This window comes from Microchirus variegatus (genome assembly GCF_963457635.1).
Source record: "Microchirus variegatus genome assembly, chromosome: 1".
In the NCBI taxonomy this organism is placed as follows: Eukaryota; Metazoa; Chordata; class Actinopteri; order Pleuronectiformes; family Soleidae; genus Microchirus; species Microchirus variegatus.
Genome location: NC_139802.1, coordinates 19067546 through 19086322, shown reverse-complemented (window position 1 = coordinate 19086322; position 18777 = coordinate 19067546). Strand labels below are relative to the sequence as shown.

Sequence of the window (18777 nt, the reverse complement as noted above, 5' to 3'; positions counted from 1 at the left end):
TACTTGACACACAAAAAAACAAACTGTTCTGAGGTTTAGATCAAGACTGGACACATTTTCTTCTTCTCCCATGATAAATGAACTAATCAGAAAAAAGACCAATAACTAGTTTTATCAGCAACATCCTGCAACAGCAAATAACTATGGTAATGGTGGTGATGAATTAAGACACAAATGCAGTAGCTTCGTCCTGTGGTACCTGGAGGAAAATCAGAAATACTGTTCTACTGTATATACCAGGGTATGTTAAATGACAAATTATAATAACAAATTCACCTCAAGTCACCTCATCTCTTGCTCCATCTTGGACTAATTTCACTATACCAGTGTCTGAACTCTTATGTGAGGAAGAGGAGGATGATGAGAGAGCAAATTACCTTATTGGGAATAAATATGCCTCCTGTGAAAAGTCCGCAGCATATCGGTTCCTTAGGCTTGTCTGTCCAACTGAAACTCAGAAATCGTGGTGTTTCAGAAATGTCCTGAGTGAACCATTCAGTGAACAGCTAATCGGAAACACATTTCTAAACTCGGATCTCTTGCGTCAAAGGCTGAATTTACAAATCATCTCGCCTCGACTATTGCAATAGTCTTTTTACTTGGAGCTTGACTGTGTGCAGAGTGTCCAGAATTCTGCAGCTAGACATTTAAATCACACTGGCAAAAGAGCACCCATCTCCCCTACTTTAGCATCCCTTCAGGCGGCTCCTTCATACATTAAGACTTAATCTCAGGTCAGCAGATCAGAGGCTACTCGTGGTTCCCCAAACAAAGTACAAAACCAGAGTACGCTCCTTCCAAGCAGTAGCAGCTAGACTTTGGACTGCTTTACCACTCAAATTGCCTTCTGCCTAACTTGTGCCACGCTTTTTAAACAAGCTTTAAGTTGTCTGTTGTATTGTAGTGTAATGGGTTCTGTACTTTGGTTGTTTTTATTATTTTATTATTTTTTATTGTGAAGCACTTTGTGATTTTATATATGTGAAAGGTGCTGTATAAATAAAATAGACTTACTTCCATTCAGTTTGAGAACCGCTGTTCTAAGTTAATGACTAAACACAACATCGCACACACAGGAAACTGCTCATCTCGAGTCAGCTCGCCTATGACACGCTTGCATTAAAAACATCCGATTGTAATCACTTTTGAAACGCACCGAATCACCACATACATGATCTCGTGGAAGCACATGCTCAGCCAAGAAGACGACGGCAGACAGACTGAAGACACATGTGACATTTACTGTGGGAAAGAGCCACTCATTTCCCCCCTCAAGGTTAATGTTTAATTATAGAGGAGTAAAGTACCCCTTGTGATATTGGTGGAGGACGTTTGGTGCACACCATAAGACACGCCTCGAAAAACTGAGCTGCTACATCCAACTTATGATCACTCATTGTTCCATTTATGAATGACGTCCTGTTTTCATTATCGGTTAACGGTGTGATCTTGTGGTGCAGAAAGCTGCAAATTACACCTTGAGCTGAAAACTGTTAATGACTGGACAGCAAATGTTTTAAATATTAAAAAAATACTCAACTTTATTTGCATAAAACCTCTACATTCAGCAGCTCCTGGTGTGACAAAATACAATGTTCACAGTAAAAAAAACAGACAAGAGATAAAGAAGTGTGTTGCTGTTCATGGAATCCTTTCAGCACATAATGTCCTGGAGTTCAAGATGCTAATCTGTGAAAACAAACAACAAAGTGTGCTGATACAAAGATTACGACTTTTACTTAGCACTTATTCAAAGTCTCGCCTGCAAATCTGTATTCGAGGATTGGATGAGTGAGGGTGAGAGAAGAACACTGCAAGACTCTGCAAGAGTATGTGATTTCATCATTACATTTCATTCTCTGCCTCAGCAGGGCTGTCACTCACTGTCACACACAAACTTGTTTTTAATATCTTAATATCTTAGTGAGGACACATCAAAGACATAATGCATTCCCTAGCCTCTTACCCTAACCTAAACCATCACAACTACTTGCCTAACACTAAAACCAGGTCTTAACCCTGAAAAGGTCTTTTAAAGTTGTGGGACCCAGACAAGATATCCTCACAATGATCTTAATACATGTTCACACACACTTACCCGTTTCTCCTCAGCAGACATCACCCCCTGCACTGCCACGACCTGGTACTGCTTGTGTTTCAAGTTGCTGGGGAACTTCCTGACATGGCGCATGGCTGCGGCGATGGTGTCCCCGCTCAGCAGCTTCCTGGCGTCCGACACCGACGAGCCAGGATCCAGAACCAGGAGGCACAGGCTACCATTCTTCCTCTGCTCCAAGCCCACTACAGAGCGACTGTGACCTGCAGAAGGACATGTGAAGAGGAGATCGCAATACTGATCATGATTTTCTACCAAATACCACCAGAAGAACCACGTACTTAATTTCATGCATAATCCTATTTAAAGCTCCAGTGCGAAACCCCTGCCGCATGGTGAAAGAAACAGCAGCAGCTGTTATTGGCACTTGTGGGCACACTGTAAGGTGAGCTATTCAGGTAGCTGTTGGTATGTAACAAGACTGTGAAGATTGTCCTTCTGAATGTCTAGTTTTGTTTGAGCAGTAGAATCCACTTCTGAATCTTTTCATGAGCGCTCACTAATTGTGCAAAAAAAAAAAAAACCTAGGTGTTTTCAGCCAGATATTACGGTTGATACAGTTTTCTCTCCCTCGCAACGGCGAATACAGAACTCGCACCATGGTTTCCGTTTCTGTCCCCATCCTGCAGAAACCCGGGCCCATACCTATGAACAGGCCTGACTCACTTTTAAACTTAGGATCTGCCAGGAGATCATATAAAGAAGAGACGTATTAAAGAACTAGAAGTGTGTAGAAGTTTTCACAACATCAGCATGAACAAACCTGAGTGTGGCCAACTCCTGAGAGGTCAGCGTTTACATACACTCCAGTAACCAGACTCCTGCATCAACTGCATTTTCAGTATAAAACAAGAGTGAGCAGGAAAGCTGAACCCTGATATCAGATAGACAGATTAGAGAAGTTTGAAGAACACAAACCTGATTACCTGGTTGGGACAATGCTGCACCGTGCTTCCAAAACCCTTCTCACAACTGTTTGGAAAAGAGCCAGGGCAGAGGGAGCAGTAGTTGTGTGGAGGGTGAGAAGAAAAGCTAACTGGTAGTTTTGCATCATCATGTCCATAATTATTCAGTCTCGCATCCAGACTTGGGCTGAATAACTTGAGCAAAACACATCAGTTTGTGATTTTGAGTCTCGCATCCAGACTTGGGCTGAATAACTTGAGCAAAACACATCAGTTTGTGATTTTGAAGCCAATTTGGAAGTCAAGTCAGTCGAGTATGTACTTTTTGAATTAAATGTTATCATGTTGTTAAAATGATTGAATGATCCAATTCAAGGACATTTCAGGACAAATTTCTTCAAATTCAAAGGCTAAATGTGCGTAAGATGGGAGGGCAACCTGTAACCGAGTGGTCTAAAGGAACACAGAACCAGTGTGTGATACCTTGGTGCTGCAGGTAAAGCGGAGGCAGTGAGGTCTGCACGAGTCTGGGGGACAGTCTGCTGCCCCTGCTGGCTTGACAGTAGTACTGCTTGACCCACTCAAACAGCCGGGGGTGAGTGTCACCTGGGCCCGTTGGCTGGTGAAAGTCGATGATGTGGGCACTGAAAACACAACACAGTAGGACAGTGACAGCTGGTACCGACAAAAACACGGCAACTTAAATAAACAAGCGCAAAATATGATACTTTTTGACCTGTATTCAATTAAAGGCGCCATATGTAAGAATGCGGCCAAAAGCGGTTACGACACTCAAATTCAAAATACCCAAGTCTTTTAGGTTTCGTTTTCTCCGCCATTGTAGCTCAGAAGTACTGTAACTGGCAGTAACGGTTGCTCGGCAGATGAGAACCTACTGACTGCAGCAATGGGTGTATGGTGGTAGGTGGCACCACATACCAAAACATGATTTGCAGTCTGCAAAAAAAATGTTTTAATGCAAATATTATTTTTTTGTCGTCTTTAATTTGTATAATATCTCTTATTAATTTTTAACCCGGTATGCCTGGCTGTCAGCTGTTGGTTATGTTTTATTGAAGGTTAACTTCGGACTTCACTGACCATAAAAAAACCTTTGAGAGACTTCTAATGTCGGTAAATATTTTCCTCTGGAGGTAATGGTCCTTTTATGTTAGTTTCTTCAAATTATCTTCCCATTTGGAGTAAATAGTTAAGCATTTGTGCAAGAGTCTTAGGACACCATTAGATTTGTTGTTTTAGCAATGCTATAATGACCATACGGTATAATTATTTCTCAATCACTTTATTTGAAATCATCCAGCATTTGAGTAACAGCACGGCCCTGGATATCTTTCTTATGTATGATGTGAAAAAAGTTTTTTACGCCAGGTTTATTCAAGACACGCTTGAGTATTACATACACATTGTATAAGTTAAACTCATTGACAACTTGCCAATACTATATAAGACCAACTTACCGTCACATCATTCCAGTCTAAATGCCAAAGATCGCAGACTGACTGCTATTAAAACAACAAAGCCGCTGGTGCATTGAGACGTTCACACAGTACTGTATGAGTAGACAGTGGTGTGATTGACAGCTGGTATTATCCACTTGGTTCCAGGGGCCTGTTTCACAAAGCAGGTTCAACAAACTCTCAGTCTAACTGAACTCTGAGTTGATCTACTCTGAGAAAGGAAACTCTGAGTTTTCGGTTTCAGAACAGCTGATTTGAGTTAGCTTGTTCAACTCAGTGTAGTTTCACCTTGAGTTAAGCGCGTGCACCACAAGTATAAAAAGACAGCATGAATGGAGCCCCGTTTCGACGAGTCACCCTGACAACGGGGAAGCGGAGGGTGACGTTCTTCACCCACTGGAGTTGAAAAAAATAATGCGCTCATACGGTGAGTTTGAGCATGTTTTTAGAAGGAAGTGTAACACAGCAGCAAAAGAGAGGGAGACAGCGTCATTTAAATGTCATCCTTTGCACAATCACAATAATATTACAGGGGGAAACTGCTTGAGTTGTAGACTATTCATTTATTTATTTAGGTGTAATCCTGCGGGGGAGAAGCGCAGTTGGCAGCAGTTTAATATGAAACATAAAAACATTGTTCAAACAGGTAAAACCTCAGTATAATCTCATGGGATTACCTCATTTTGATCATGTTTTATATTGTGTTTATAAGTAAATATTAAGTGGCTGTTTGACCCTACAGTTGTTTTATCCCCAACATAATGATGTTTTCACACACATAAATGATTTCTCATTTATATCATGGTCAAGTGCTCTGCATCTCCGATGTTCTACAAAAAACTCCGTAAAAAAACAACAACAAAAAACGCAGCGCAACACACAATTTCTGCTGTGATGTGAGAGCGTGACTCCAGTTGGTAATGTTGGAAATGTAAGGACGGATTAGCTTGTGTATGAAAATGATGAACTGTGACGTGAAACTGTTCCGCTCAAAAAGAAAAGTGTCTGGAAATCTATGCGCGGTCTGATAATCATCTCCAGAGGAATATTTAATTATCTGCACAGTAATGCTGCACCTTCATCCACGGGATCACTGTCAAAAGGACATGGTAGTGAAAATACTCTCCACCTAATATAACTTCTAATGTAGACGCAGAACAGACGCAGAACTATACTACGCCAAAACTCGACTGCTGACTGAATGAATGAGGAAATCAAATACCGTGTGTGTCTGAAAGGGGGCAGAGACAGAGAGAAACTCAAGGTTTGTTGAAGAAAACCTGCCAGTGAGCAGGTTAGGTTCACGGCGTATGTTGCCAGGGTAACTGACTCAGAGTTAAGCTGAACTGGCTTTTTGAAACCAAAAAACCAGAGTTTCCCTCATTACAGGGTTAACTGACTCAGAGTTTTCACTAAACCTGCTTTGTGTAACAGGCCCCTGGTTGCAGGTGATGTCTGTGAACTTTTGGTTGCACAACCTCAACATGGCTCCAGTCAAATTGCCAATCTCCAGGTTTAACTGACCAGTTTGTTATGATACACATACAGGATCTGCGCTCCGAGACCCAAGGGCCTCGAGGTTAAACCCTTACTAATTTAAAGACCACATGACCTCGGTACAGCATCATTAAAAAGGACAAACCCTACTTTATCAACCACAATAATGGTTTCAGATTCTAACATCACCATGTTGTTTTGATGATTGTTGGGCCTTGTTTTCTAATGAGGACTGTGCATATTATTCCCACTAGAGTTAAGTATAGAATCATGGTGGTGTGGCCATTAGAACGATCATCATGATCATTGGTTCTGCTGTGTGGATCACCACATAAATAATGCCAAAAAAAACCTCTGCTGTTGGCATTACAGAAACCTTGCAGTGTGGTTGACTTATTTACATTGGCTGTTCCAAGACTATGCCACAGGCAGATGTGCAAAATGTCCTGCCAACATCCTCTACTTCTATTTGCTTTTCTCAGACATGACTTCAAGCCTCATCTCCACGACCTAACAGGGAAGACAATTGCCAACAGGGAATACCAGAAATGTCACGTCACCCACAAAAATCTCTGCTTGCATTCTGAAGCCTTCAGGTTCAGATGATACCAGCTGTCAATCACACTGTGTCCTATTGATGAAGACCTGAAACGAGTGATCGAGACAATTAACTCCTCAGGAAAAACTGATGTCGTAGATCAAGTGAGAAGTAGGCTTATTTTCAAATATGCCGTGTTTTCAGCAAGTGGGATGTTTTTGTACAGTACGGTACATTTTTTTGGTTTCATTCATTTGGTTTCCATACAGAATAATACCAAAATAACCATTTTTTGGCACCCCTCCTTTGGGGTACCAGAGTAAAATGGTACAATACTGTCATAGTGGATCTAGACTGGCTTCACTCATGGTAATCAGCTAATTGGACAACAGAAAACCTTCAATCCTTTGCGACCAGTATAATACTGCTTGGAGGTGTGTCGTATCGGTATGACGCTACGCATCTCCCCAATGCGCCCATCGGGAAAAGCCCATAACCACCTACCAAGTAAAGGTACTGTTCTCAGTCAAAACGCAAGCCTGACCCAGGGCTTTAACATACCAAACTGTACCAAACCCAACAGAACCTTGATGGAAACACGGCATAATAGGTTTAAGAGAGGAGTCTTGGCTCACCTGATCCCCAATGAGGTGAGGAGACAGTAGATTTCTGTGGCTCCGATCCAGGCTCGTGTTCCCTGCAGCTGCTGGTTGAAGTGCGACGCACCTTGTGGATCCAGACCTTCTTTCCAAGCATCCTCGATCATACTTTGCACCCGAGGGATACTTGGCACAGATTTATCTGCAAAGGAATGAGTATGTAAATTAAATTAACTAAAATATGGACAGGTTAGGAGAGTTGCATTACTGTAATACACATTCTCAAGTTTCTAAAGCTGGTAGTCGTGCTGTCAGACATATTTTGTCTGTGGATTCAGTGAAAGGGGTGCGTGTGTTGTGGACAGTTACATTCGGCTACAGTGGAAACTAATTGTCCTAACTGCAATTTCTTGGACTAACCATAACCATAACTCTAACTCTCGACACGGAACAAAAAGCATCAAACATAGACCGATTCAATTGCAGTCGATGTGATTTGCTGATTGCGTTCGTTCAAACTGAAAAACTAGTTTTACGTAACGTGGATGAGGAGCTTTGTCGCATTTGTGACAGAAAGGTGGCAGAGAGTGTTAACACTCACTTGTTTTATTGTCTTATACGTTGTACCATGTTTCATGCATTTTAATGTGACTGTACTGCACTTTGGCCAACCGTGTTGTTTTTAAAAGTGCTTAATATTTGAATTGGATTGGACATAAAAAAACATTTATGGACACAATTCCAACCAAGCAGGTAGGTATTTGTATTTCTAATGCTACATACAAAGTTTAATGCCAACATTCTTCAGACAGTGCATTAGTCAACTAATATCATGACCTCAACAGCCCTAATTGTAGTAATTGTGCCCTTGTGGTTATTTTGCAGCCAACACCAAATCACCAAAGACCAGATGATATACTGATCTCTACAACAACAATAGTGTCATTAGACCAAAGCACATAGCCGTGTGTACGCCCTAGTTTTACCAAAAACAAAGTCATAGTCTTTCTCTGTCTGTTCTGTTGTCAGGCCTAAAACTACAGTTCAGTTCACAGAGTAAAGACAACAACATAGCTGTTATATAGCAGCTGTAACTGGCTCTGACAGTAGGACAGTTGGTGAAGCTTAGTCCATTATAGTGTAGACGAGGACAGCTAAGTGAGGATCATCATGCTTTTGTGTGTGACAGAACATCAATGCTGCCCTGCTCCTGAAAACAACTCAAATTACTGCTCGTAAGCCTCTGCCAGTCATCTCAGCAGAATGGCTAAAAACATGTTGGTGTTGATCTGTACGGCCACAAAAATCTGAGCAGAACTGTGTAAGGTTTCCCCTACAGGCGTTCCTGGGATACTGTATGTGTTCACAAGGCAAAAAAAAGTGTTTGACAAGGTGACACTGAGGTCTTCTTCTTCTAATAATGATAATGTCCTGTAGGATACCCATTTGAAAACATGCGCTGACCACCAACATGGTAGTACTCCATGCGATGTGTGAAGGGCTGCAACTAACAATTATTTTCAAATTTGCTCCATAAAATGTCAGACAATGTTGATGTTCTGAAATGTCTTATTTTGTTCACCAACCAAGATTATTCTGTTTTAATATGTTTGTTTGTATGCAGTGTGGTTGCACACCTTGAAGGACAGGAGAAAATGTGTCTATGTTGTGTAGAGAAGAGATGAGCATCTGGATGTTTCTGTATCCACAGCCCCAGCCGTTATCCCCCTCTGAGGAGCAGTAGTGGTCCGTGTCCGCGCTCAGCCACACATGAGCACTGTCTCTGCATTCAGTCTGGTAGTATTCATATAGGGCTCTGACCACACCTTGACACAGAGGAGACGAGAGGGCATGTTAAACGAGTTCAGCTTAGTACATTCCAGCAGCAGATCATCTCAAGAGGAAACCATCAGATGGGAATGTGATCGGCACACAGACATTAGTCCATCACTGCTAAAATTGTTTGACCCGTTTGATCAAACCGACGTTGCAATATTACGTCTTTCTGTAATATAGTTGCAGTACACAGAATATTGTGATATGGGAAAAAAACAGCAATTTTTAGCAGACAATTAGAGGAACAGACAAATTACTCTTGGGTTACACATGGGTCGCTCTTGGTCCTGGGGAATAAATGGCTCGTTATCAGGACTCAGCAGAGATTATTAAAGAGCTGACCATTTGAATTAGGCGCGTTTGAACAGGCAAACATCTTAAACATGCAGGACAGTGACAACCTTCTCTAGAATGATTTGGGTGATTGTGAAGTGGAGTGCACCATTTGCATAGAAAAGAACACCAACGTAAACGGCTACCACACACTCCCTTTCAGCACTTTTCTCACGATATTCCGACTTTTAGGTGGTGCTCATTTGCTCGGAGAGTTGGGGGCTGCTCTCTTTTTGAAAGTAATACTGACCTGTCACTCACAGCTACAAACTTACGTTACAAAAAAAACCCAATTTGAAGCAGAGATAAATTGTTTAGATGATGTTACATCACACATGTATTTTGTTGATTAGTCATGGAAGTGAAGAATGGAAAAGTTGTGTCTCAATGAATCAGCAACATTACGTTGTAGTAGCATGATGTGTATAATCTAACTCTCTATGCAGAGACTGTGATGATAAACAATTAGCCCAAGCTCGAGACTTGCCTACATCACCATGTCTCCAATAGTTTATTTACTTGTATTATGTTCTTTACCACAGCTCTCATAAAAATGTGACATTAATCCATAATTACCAGACACAAAGCCCATAATTAGTAGGTAAACCATGTGCTTCAGCTCAGGACATGTACCAACGCTCCCACATAAAATACTTTTTGACTGCCTGCTGAAGTGTTTATCTAGCAATACACAACAAAGTTTAGGCAGCCTCTCATGAGTAATTTGTTAGCCATGTAAAGATACCATTGCCATTATATTGTGAATGGGAACATTCAGTTAGAAAATCTATGCTTGGGAAACATGGTATGAAAATGTGTGCATGAATGCACTCCTCCAAGCTTCAGTAGTAACAAACAACCATCTGAAATCGGCAAATGACGAAAGAACCAGTAACTGGGTCAAATATTCTCTCTCAAATGACAACATGTTTTACTTCAAAGTACAAATACACCGATAGTGCTATAAGCTGACTCTTTAAATTTAGAATCTGATCCATATCTGATTGGTCAACAACATGTGAGGTCAAAGGCAGTCTTTAGGAATACCGGCATAAGAGGTTCCCCACTGTGCCAATGGAGGAGGTCAGCAAGGTGGTGTTGTTGAGGGCTTTGTAGGTGTAAGCCCAATTTATACTCCTGCGTAAAGTGCTCTGCGCAGGTTACGCAGAGACTCTGCGCAGGTTACGCAGAGACTCTGCGTAGGTTACGCAGAGACTCTGCGTAGGTTACGCAGAGACTCTGCGTCGACGCAGAGCCTGTCATCTCCGACTGCACAAAATATTTTTTATTTATTTTAGAATAAGATTTTGAAGTTGATTCTGTGTTTGAGGACAGGTGTGATGTGTTCTCTGCAGCAAGTACCGGTGAAGAGGCGTGCAGCAGTTCTGAGCAGAGTTCTGGACATATTATATATTATATATATATTAAAAAAATAAGCATATATTATTGTATGTTTATTGAGGACTTTGGTGGCTACTGGTATCTATCTACAGTCGAAAAGAATTATCCTCCAAGTACCACGAGAGGAAGCTTGCGTACCACTATAGGTTTGAGACCCATGGCTCTAACTGATTCATTCTTAGAAATAAGGGTTCCAAAAGGGATCTTCTACAACAAGGGCTGAGGTTCTACCTGGAACCATTTGCTTCAAAAAAACATTTCTTCAGGAAAGGGTTCAATTTCAAGGGTTCTTGGTAACACTAATGGTTCCAGTAAGAACCATTTTGATCCAGAGAACCATTTAAAACCACTTTCCTGAATGAAGGGTTTTAAAAGGGTTCTTGGTGGAACCCCCCAAAAGGGTTCCAGGTGGAACCTTTATAAAAAGGTTCTACCTGTAGCCAAAAAGGGTTCTCCTATGAGGACAAGCCAAAAAACCTTATATGGTTCTACTTAGCTCTTTTATTTCTAAGAGTGTATGACTTTTCACGCAGTGCAGACAGATCAAAAATATTACATTTATGTATAGTAAGTTGAACTCTGAAGAACAATAGAAGACACGTCTGATTGAAAAGAAATGTCTGTAGCTGGTCTCACTTTCATTGTTCCATCAAATCGCAAAAATACCTGCGAAGAGGAAACGTGACTTCTAAAGAGTTGAATAAAACCTGTGTAATGTCAGTTTTCAGGTAATAAATTAATGAAACATTTAGTGAAAAATGTCTACTAGTTATTATCCACTAAATTGTACACACTGGAACAAAAAATGAGTGTGCCGTCCAAATGAAGTAAAAATAAAGTTGCATAATCTTGCTTTTGAAGTCAAAAATGCAACTGTAAGCAAACACTTTTTTAAGCGTCATACACACCAAGTCAACCTGCCTTTACCTGCCGACTCTTACCATAACAAAGACACCACAGATTGACATTGTGCCGACACTGACCCATTTATCCTTCTGTGTGCGTCACTCGTTGCCCATTATATAATATGGTGTGCAGAACACAGAGTATTTTGAAAAGCACCTGAATAAAACATTAGGTGGATTAACACACACACACACACACACACACACACACACACACACACACACACACACACACACACACACACACACACACACACACACACACACACACACACACACACACACACACACACACACACACACACACACACACACACACACACACACACACACACACACACACACACACACACACACACACACACACACACACACACACACACACACACACACACACACACACACACACACACACACACGGGCGCGCATGTATTCCAGTGACAGAGATCAATGAAAGGAACATTTTGTGAAAGGTGAGGGAATGCTGAAGAACTGGTTCAGGATAAAGCTGTGGACTGTAACAGGGAGTTGACAAATTCTGGGAATCTGAGAGATGGGCAGGAACATAAACTCAGCAGTGTTGATAACTCTTTAATTGGGCCATGACAGCTCTCTTATTGCAGGGTACAAATATACACCTCTGACAAGACAACAATGACAACAGAAACCACAAAACCAGTAGAAGATATTAATACTACACTGTAAACGTCTTCTCTTTGGCTTCATTTGAGCAGATTCCCCTCAGTACAGGGACCAAGAAAGGGGTCTTAGGACCTAAAAAAAACGTACACCCAAACTAAGTTCATGGTTTTCACTGTAGCACTGCAGGTCACAGTAACTGTGCCAGGAAAAAACGGGATAAAAAACTACACCAAATACCGGGGATGCACTGTCAGAATGAGAGCAGCTCCCAACTCCACACTATGAAAGATTAAAGTCAACTTTGGTGGCATCAATAAAACTGTTACATAACTTGTTTATCTTAAGTCCCTAATGTGATAATTATGCTGGTTTAGTTTGATGCTTGGTTGTTCCCTCCAAGTTCACAAAAGGATTGTTTACACAAATTTCTACAGCGTTTTTTTGGGGTAATTTTCTATACAGATGATTCACTCTCGCACTTCATAAACACCATTCTAGAATGCCTTTCACAACAGGGATATTGAGGTAATCAGCTGAAAATTAGAGACTGGCATCTGTAAATGAGGAATACAGGACAATAATGACTGCAATGAATTTCAATGTGTTTTATTATTTTAAAGCAGCAATCCCCAAACTTCCTGGGGGGCCCACTTTGAAATCTGGAAATCTACTGAGGACCACACCTAAACCTTAAAGGGACACTGTGTAGTATTTATGGGTTTATATGACCCAAAATCCACTTTTGTGTACATATTATGTGCTCCTGCATTGTCTAGTCGCTGTATAATATTCTTTGTTTCATTTTTCGTAGTTTCAAAAAGTCATGTAAAATAACATGGTCGCGGGCCGCTGTTGCATTGCCACGACGCCATGTTTCTACGGGAGCCTGTATAGACAAACCAGAGAGAACAAATCGAGCGTCGCTTTACTTGTAGCGGAAGTCCCGCCTCCACTGACGGAGCAGGAAGTCTGAGGTATAAACAGAGTGGAAACGTGCTGGTCAGCTGGAGAGAGCGCCGAGACGAGACTGAGATCGGATCTTTTTACGCGTTTAGAATGGACCACACGTATTTTACAGCGGATAAAGGAACACCAGTATTAGACCGTATACCCGCAAAGAAAAGGAAAAGCGACGCCGGAAAACATGACCGCGACAAAAGACGGCAGAAATCACGAGTGAACATCGGTGTTGCTTTGAGAGCGCTGATGAGGGACAGAGGGTTACGCACTGATGCCGACCTTGCTTGTTTTCTGCTGGACAGGTAATTTCACATACTTATCTAAATGTTACTTTTTGCCCGATGGCAGTCACTAAACACAGGTTAGTTTGTGTGTGTTGTATTACTTTGTCTGTTCGCCCTCAGCGACAGACGTATCTTGGCTCTGCAAATGTAAATACGTTCCCTGCTAACCCCATCTCGAAACGGCTATGTGAAATAACTATCATGACCAGTTATTGCGGTGACAGTTTGTGTGAACATGCACCTAGCTCGCTATTAGCCATTAGAACGCTAAAACAGTATGAAAACTATAAATTACTTACTTCACCTTTAAATTACGATCACTCATCAAGAAACGAGACTAGGATCAATAATAATTCCCATATATACTATTGTTTTTATATGAACATGGGGATACTAAAACTCAGTGTCTGGCAGAAAAGATTGCATAATTTAAATACTACGGCTTTGTAAGAGTTTCTTTAAATCTTGATTACACAACTTAAAATTAAAAACCTATTAATTCATTCATATTTAATGACCTTTCACGGCCCACCTGCAGTACCGCCACGGGTCACGCCGTGGCCCACACTTTGGGAATCACTGAATCAGTCTGTGTATGGCGATTATGCAGTGATGGTTGTCGGACATGCACAAACGCACCCTGAGTTCTGGTTCTGCCGTCATCGACACCTGAGGCGAGAGACTCCATCATCTCAGCCCTCTTGCAGTGAAACTCCGAAGGCGCCATGAGGCCACTAGCCACCGCTCTCTCCATGGTCCTCTCCATCTGTCTGCGGTAGCCCCCGCTGCCGTCCACACCAAACTGCCGCTGCACAGATCACATGTCACACAGGCCAGGTTAACTTAACTCAGCTTTTAGTATGGAATACGCCTGCTCCAGCATATTGGATGTTAGGCCTGAAAAGAACTATGAGGTAGGTAACGTGAGGGGGATTTTTTGTCGATAAAATAAATAAATAATTGTTGCAGCTGAAGGAGAGTTTGTGTGTAGGCAAGAGCAAGAAGCATTTATCCCAACAAAACTGAGCAACTGGGTGTTTTGAGCAGTAGAATTCACAACTGAAACTCCTCCAGTTGTTTTGTTTAGCAGCACGCTCAGCATCTGGCCAAATGGTTGTCCTTGGAATCTTGCCAAGTCTTTGTAATTTTCTTTGGTGAGCCAGAGATGTCGGAATTTGCATTTCCCAGGCATCACATCGTCATTTGCTCTCTCTTGTTTAACGTTACTTCGCTCATTCTTCTGCACGAAATCGGAAAGACAGTGGACAGTGTCCACAACACGGCTGGTAATTATGACTCTGTGTTTGTTGTGCGTAGGCCTCATCTACGTACATCAAGCAATGCAGGGCATGACACAGTAGGTGGCGTCATAACAAAGTGGGAGGCAAGGGAGACATTTAGCTAAATATCAACGTAACTTCTTTCTTGCACAACATTCAAGCACTCTCATAGCCCATGTCTAACCTTGGCCCTTGATTTTTTTATTTTTTAAACTTCCAAGGACCCGTGGGCAGCATTGTGGTAACGCATTTGACAATGGATCAAATATAACTGACACTTGTTTATGTCTGAAAGTTACACACTGCTGCTTTAATTAGGAATATGACACCAACAAGCCAGGGTGTGGAGCTGTAATTAAGGTTCAAAAATGCAATGTATAAAAGGGGCCCCACCCCACATACTACAGTCTGACTGACTTGATACACAAGATGATTGGCTCCAGCTCCACCCATGGCCCTCGGAGCAGATATTCAAATTATAGGGCATACGATTGTGCATCATCCTCTGTCTTTAACCCTCAACAGTGGCAGATACTACTTATTGTATCAGTGAACAATTACACTCATTTGCTGGAATTGAACCTAATTTGTCATTGGAGGCAGTTTGCAAGATACACAAATGTGAATAAAATGATGTTCAGCAATGTAGAATCCAGACCTGCAGCTTCTTGAATTCCTTCTCCTCCTGTGCCTCCTCCTGCCTCCTTCTGAGTTCCTCCTCTTGCTGCTGCAGCTGCCTGGCCAGCTTCAGGTCAGAACCAGGACTTCCTGCAGCAACACAAGGAAACCAAAAAACTTAGTGGGCTTTAAGACCTGTTTTGTGGACATGAAAATGAAAATATGGTGCGTCCACCTGCGCTGTTGCCACCTGTGTCGTGGTCTAAATGCAGCTCCACGTGTTCCTGCAGAGAGATGTCGTCACTGCAGACAACAGAGCACATGGGGCATTCGGGTCTCGTCTCCCCTACAGAGCAGATTAGAAAGACAAATGTATTTCATGTGACGGTTGTAGAATGGTGCTCTGAAGAAAAATAATGGAAGCCTCCCAGCAAATAGCCATTTTCCATGCTTTTTACTGATAAATGTATACATAAGGCAGGGTTTTTATCCCCGGCATCTGTTGTTGGTTCAGGTTGGTTCACTTGTGGCACCGCATTGTCGTTGCTATGATTCTTAACTTCCGGAATAAAGTGTTCTCAGATTTCAGTGATACTTTTTCTGTCACATTGGGCCACAGCTATGTCATGCAGCCAGATCAGCTGATCAGAGATTGTCATGGTAAATTCAATTTCTCTGTCTCAGAGCTACAACTTACCATCACCCTATACCAGCCCAACATAGAACACCAGGCCTTTTTGTGTATTGTGTATTGTGTATTGCATCTAGCCTGAACTGACACCTTCCTACGACATCCGCAGGGAGTCGGCTCCCCAATACCTACAGGAGACACCGCCTGGAAAAGAAGACTCTTTGTCTATTAGAGGAATGCAAAAGGGGAGTTGCTCAGGTATATATGTGGAGTGGAGGGCTCACGATGCTCTGGATCTTTCTCCAGCTAGGAACACTCCTGTGAAGATTGACCTTTTCCTTGCAAAGAAAATAAAAATCTTGTCGGCCGGCAGAAGTACTCTATTTCATTCTTCACCAGCAGCAGAAAATTTCCACAAGATAGACACCCAATAGCTTCAGTCTTGGGTCAGGTTTTGTCATTCCCATTTTATATCTCCATATTAACAGACCCATGGTTCCCAAACTGGGGATAATCAGAAATCGGTATCACCCAAATTAAAACCAATATTTTGGGCCACCTCTAGATTTATAAATCTATTTATAAATCAACACCTCTGATCTTAAAACTTATATGACCATTACTGCAGAAGCAAGTCTCATCAGGTCAGTTAGCGGCTCAACCTGACCGCATACCTGTTATGAGCATATGTACAACAAAATATCACATCTGAGAAAGGTAAACGTACCAAAGACACACCGGTATCGCAACAATAACCTTGGTTTTGTTTTTCTGGAAGCACAGGACAGGTTTTTATCCATATACACTGTGAGCGTAGGAACACAACCCTACAACTGCTGTTTATTTTTGCATATAAATGTTTGTAATTATTCACTTTATTCTTTTGGTGTGTGTGCGTAGACAGGGATTCGGGTTAGGGGGCCTGCTTTGTCTTGACATGTTCTGCACAGGCCTAGTCTATGCACATCAAGCAATGCAGGGCGCATGAAACAGTAGGTGGCTTCGTAAGAAACAAGGGCACATCAGCAGAGGGAGACATTTACCTAAATATCAACTTCTTTCTTGCACTTTCAAGGATTCCAAGGAGCCACGGGAACCCTGTCCATCCTACTCTACTGAGTGTTCTATGTTGTGAATACTTGATTTTTGGAAAAACGTGACTCTGATTCATAAAAAAATTCTGTTATTTCACACTGCAATAATAATTATAGTTACTGTTAATTTACCAGTCCTACGTGACATTCCTCTGTGCCTCCAACAGACACAAAAATGTGACTTCAGCTGACTGCTGAAAATGCCTCCAGTGTAGACAATTAAAATAAAGTCCCAGGAAGTACATATGTAGCCCGGGGGGCGTCTTAATCTTAAGACATAAAGAAATCTTGTGTCTCTTCAGACCTCGGCTAACCGCCCTGGTATTTGTGGAACGTGTTTGTGCTGCTTGGGAATTTGAAGAGATCCTGCTGATTAGCAAGGTGCTGATTACAAAAGGTGAATTAGTTAGAAGTGCACATTCTGTACATGGCAGCAGAGATGCAAATCTCAACGGCAGAGAAGTTACCTTCAGCTGTGCTCCTCTTCTCCAGGTGCAACTCGACATGCTCCTGCAGGAGAACGCTGCTGCTGAAGACCAGGGGACACATGGGGCAGGAGAACAGCCTCTCTGTAACAAACATTTGAGGGTTTGAGGGTTCGTTTGTCTGTCTGTTTATGTTTTTGTTTTGTAGTTACAATCGTAGGTCTTTGTTTTGTTGTTGTGTGGTGTGTATATTATATAGGTTTTTGAAAAATCGTATAAAATCTAATAAAAAACATTTGAATCACCTTTTCTTGATGAAGACAGTCGCTTCTGTTTGGCTTTGCTGTGTCCGGGTCCATCAAACTCCGATCCATTACAGCGACTGACACACTCACATCTGTCCAATGAGCTGGACGATTGAGAACATTCACAGAATGACTCGTGTCTGGTGAAGGGTTCAGTGTCCTCAAGGGACAAACGCCCACTTTCAGGTACACTGTTGTGTTTAAGTTGTACTGAGTCAGCAGTCACACCAGAGGCACCATCGGGTGTCACTTCACTGGCTGCATCACAGGACTGAGGAGTTAAACCAGTGTTTGTGGATGCGGCTTGAGCCGTGATCGGCTCCGTTTGCTGCCTCTCTGGATGTGCAGAGCTGATGTGGAAACAGAGTTCATCATATGACACTCCAGACAAGGAACAGAGCGGACAGTGCATGTTATTTTCTATATGGTCGAGAAGGAGATGCGTCTTCATGTCCTCCTCCAGCAGTATCTCCTCACCACAGATCTCACAGGTCAGCATGGCTGCAGCAGCCTGCAGACACAAACAAGCCATTTTCACGTCTCACAGCTGCAACGAATGATTATTTTCATCATCGATTAATCTGTTGATTATGTTCTTGGTTAACGGAGCATTTGTTTGGTTCATAAAATGTTGATTGGTGTTTCCCAAACCTCAAAATGATGATGTTCTCAATTTTTCTTTGGACAGTTTTAATGATTTATATGTCAAATGGGGCAATGAAACCAAAAATATTCACATTTGTTTGTAAAAAAATCGATAATCGATTGATCGATTTAAACGCATAATCGCTGCAGCCCTGTGCTGGGTTCAAAGTCACTTAGAACACCTTTCTTCTCCTTTCTGTTGCTTTGTTTGAACTTCAGCAGCTTCTTCTGACCGTGGCTCTATGACAAAATGCACTTGCTGATTTGATATTTACATTCCCAAGA

The 18777-nt window shown here is 41.9% G+C and overlaps 1 protein-coding gene across 1 annotated transcript; it reads right to left on the bottom strand.

The window, feature by feature from the left end:
• Positions 1-1641: 1641 nt before the first annotated feature.
• On the bottom strand, positions 1642-18352 carry zufsp (zinc finger containing ubiquitin peptidase 1; the record flags this gene model as incomplete). Its single annotated transcript, XM_083892084.1, has 10 exons — positions 17848-18352; positions 17585-17686; positions 15628-15738; positions 15433-15542; positions 14134-14302; positions 8771-8959; positions 7170-7335; positions 3505-3665; positions 2099-2319; positions 1642-1689 (listed from the first exon to the last, which is right to left on the bottom strand). Exons 1-10 carry the CDS (start codon positions 18344-18346, stop codon positions 1642-1644), a joined length of 1776 nt encoding a protein of 591 aa, XP_083748210.1. The 5' UTR covers positions 18347-18352.
• Positions 18353-18777: the final 425 nt, after the last annotated feature.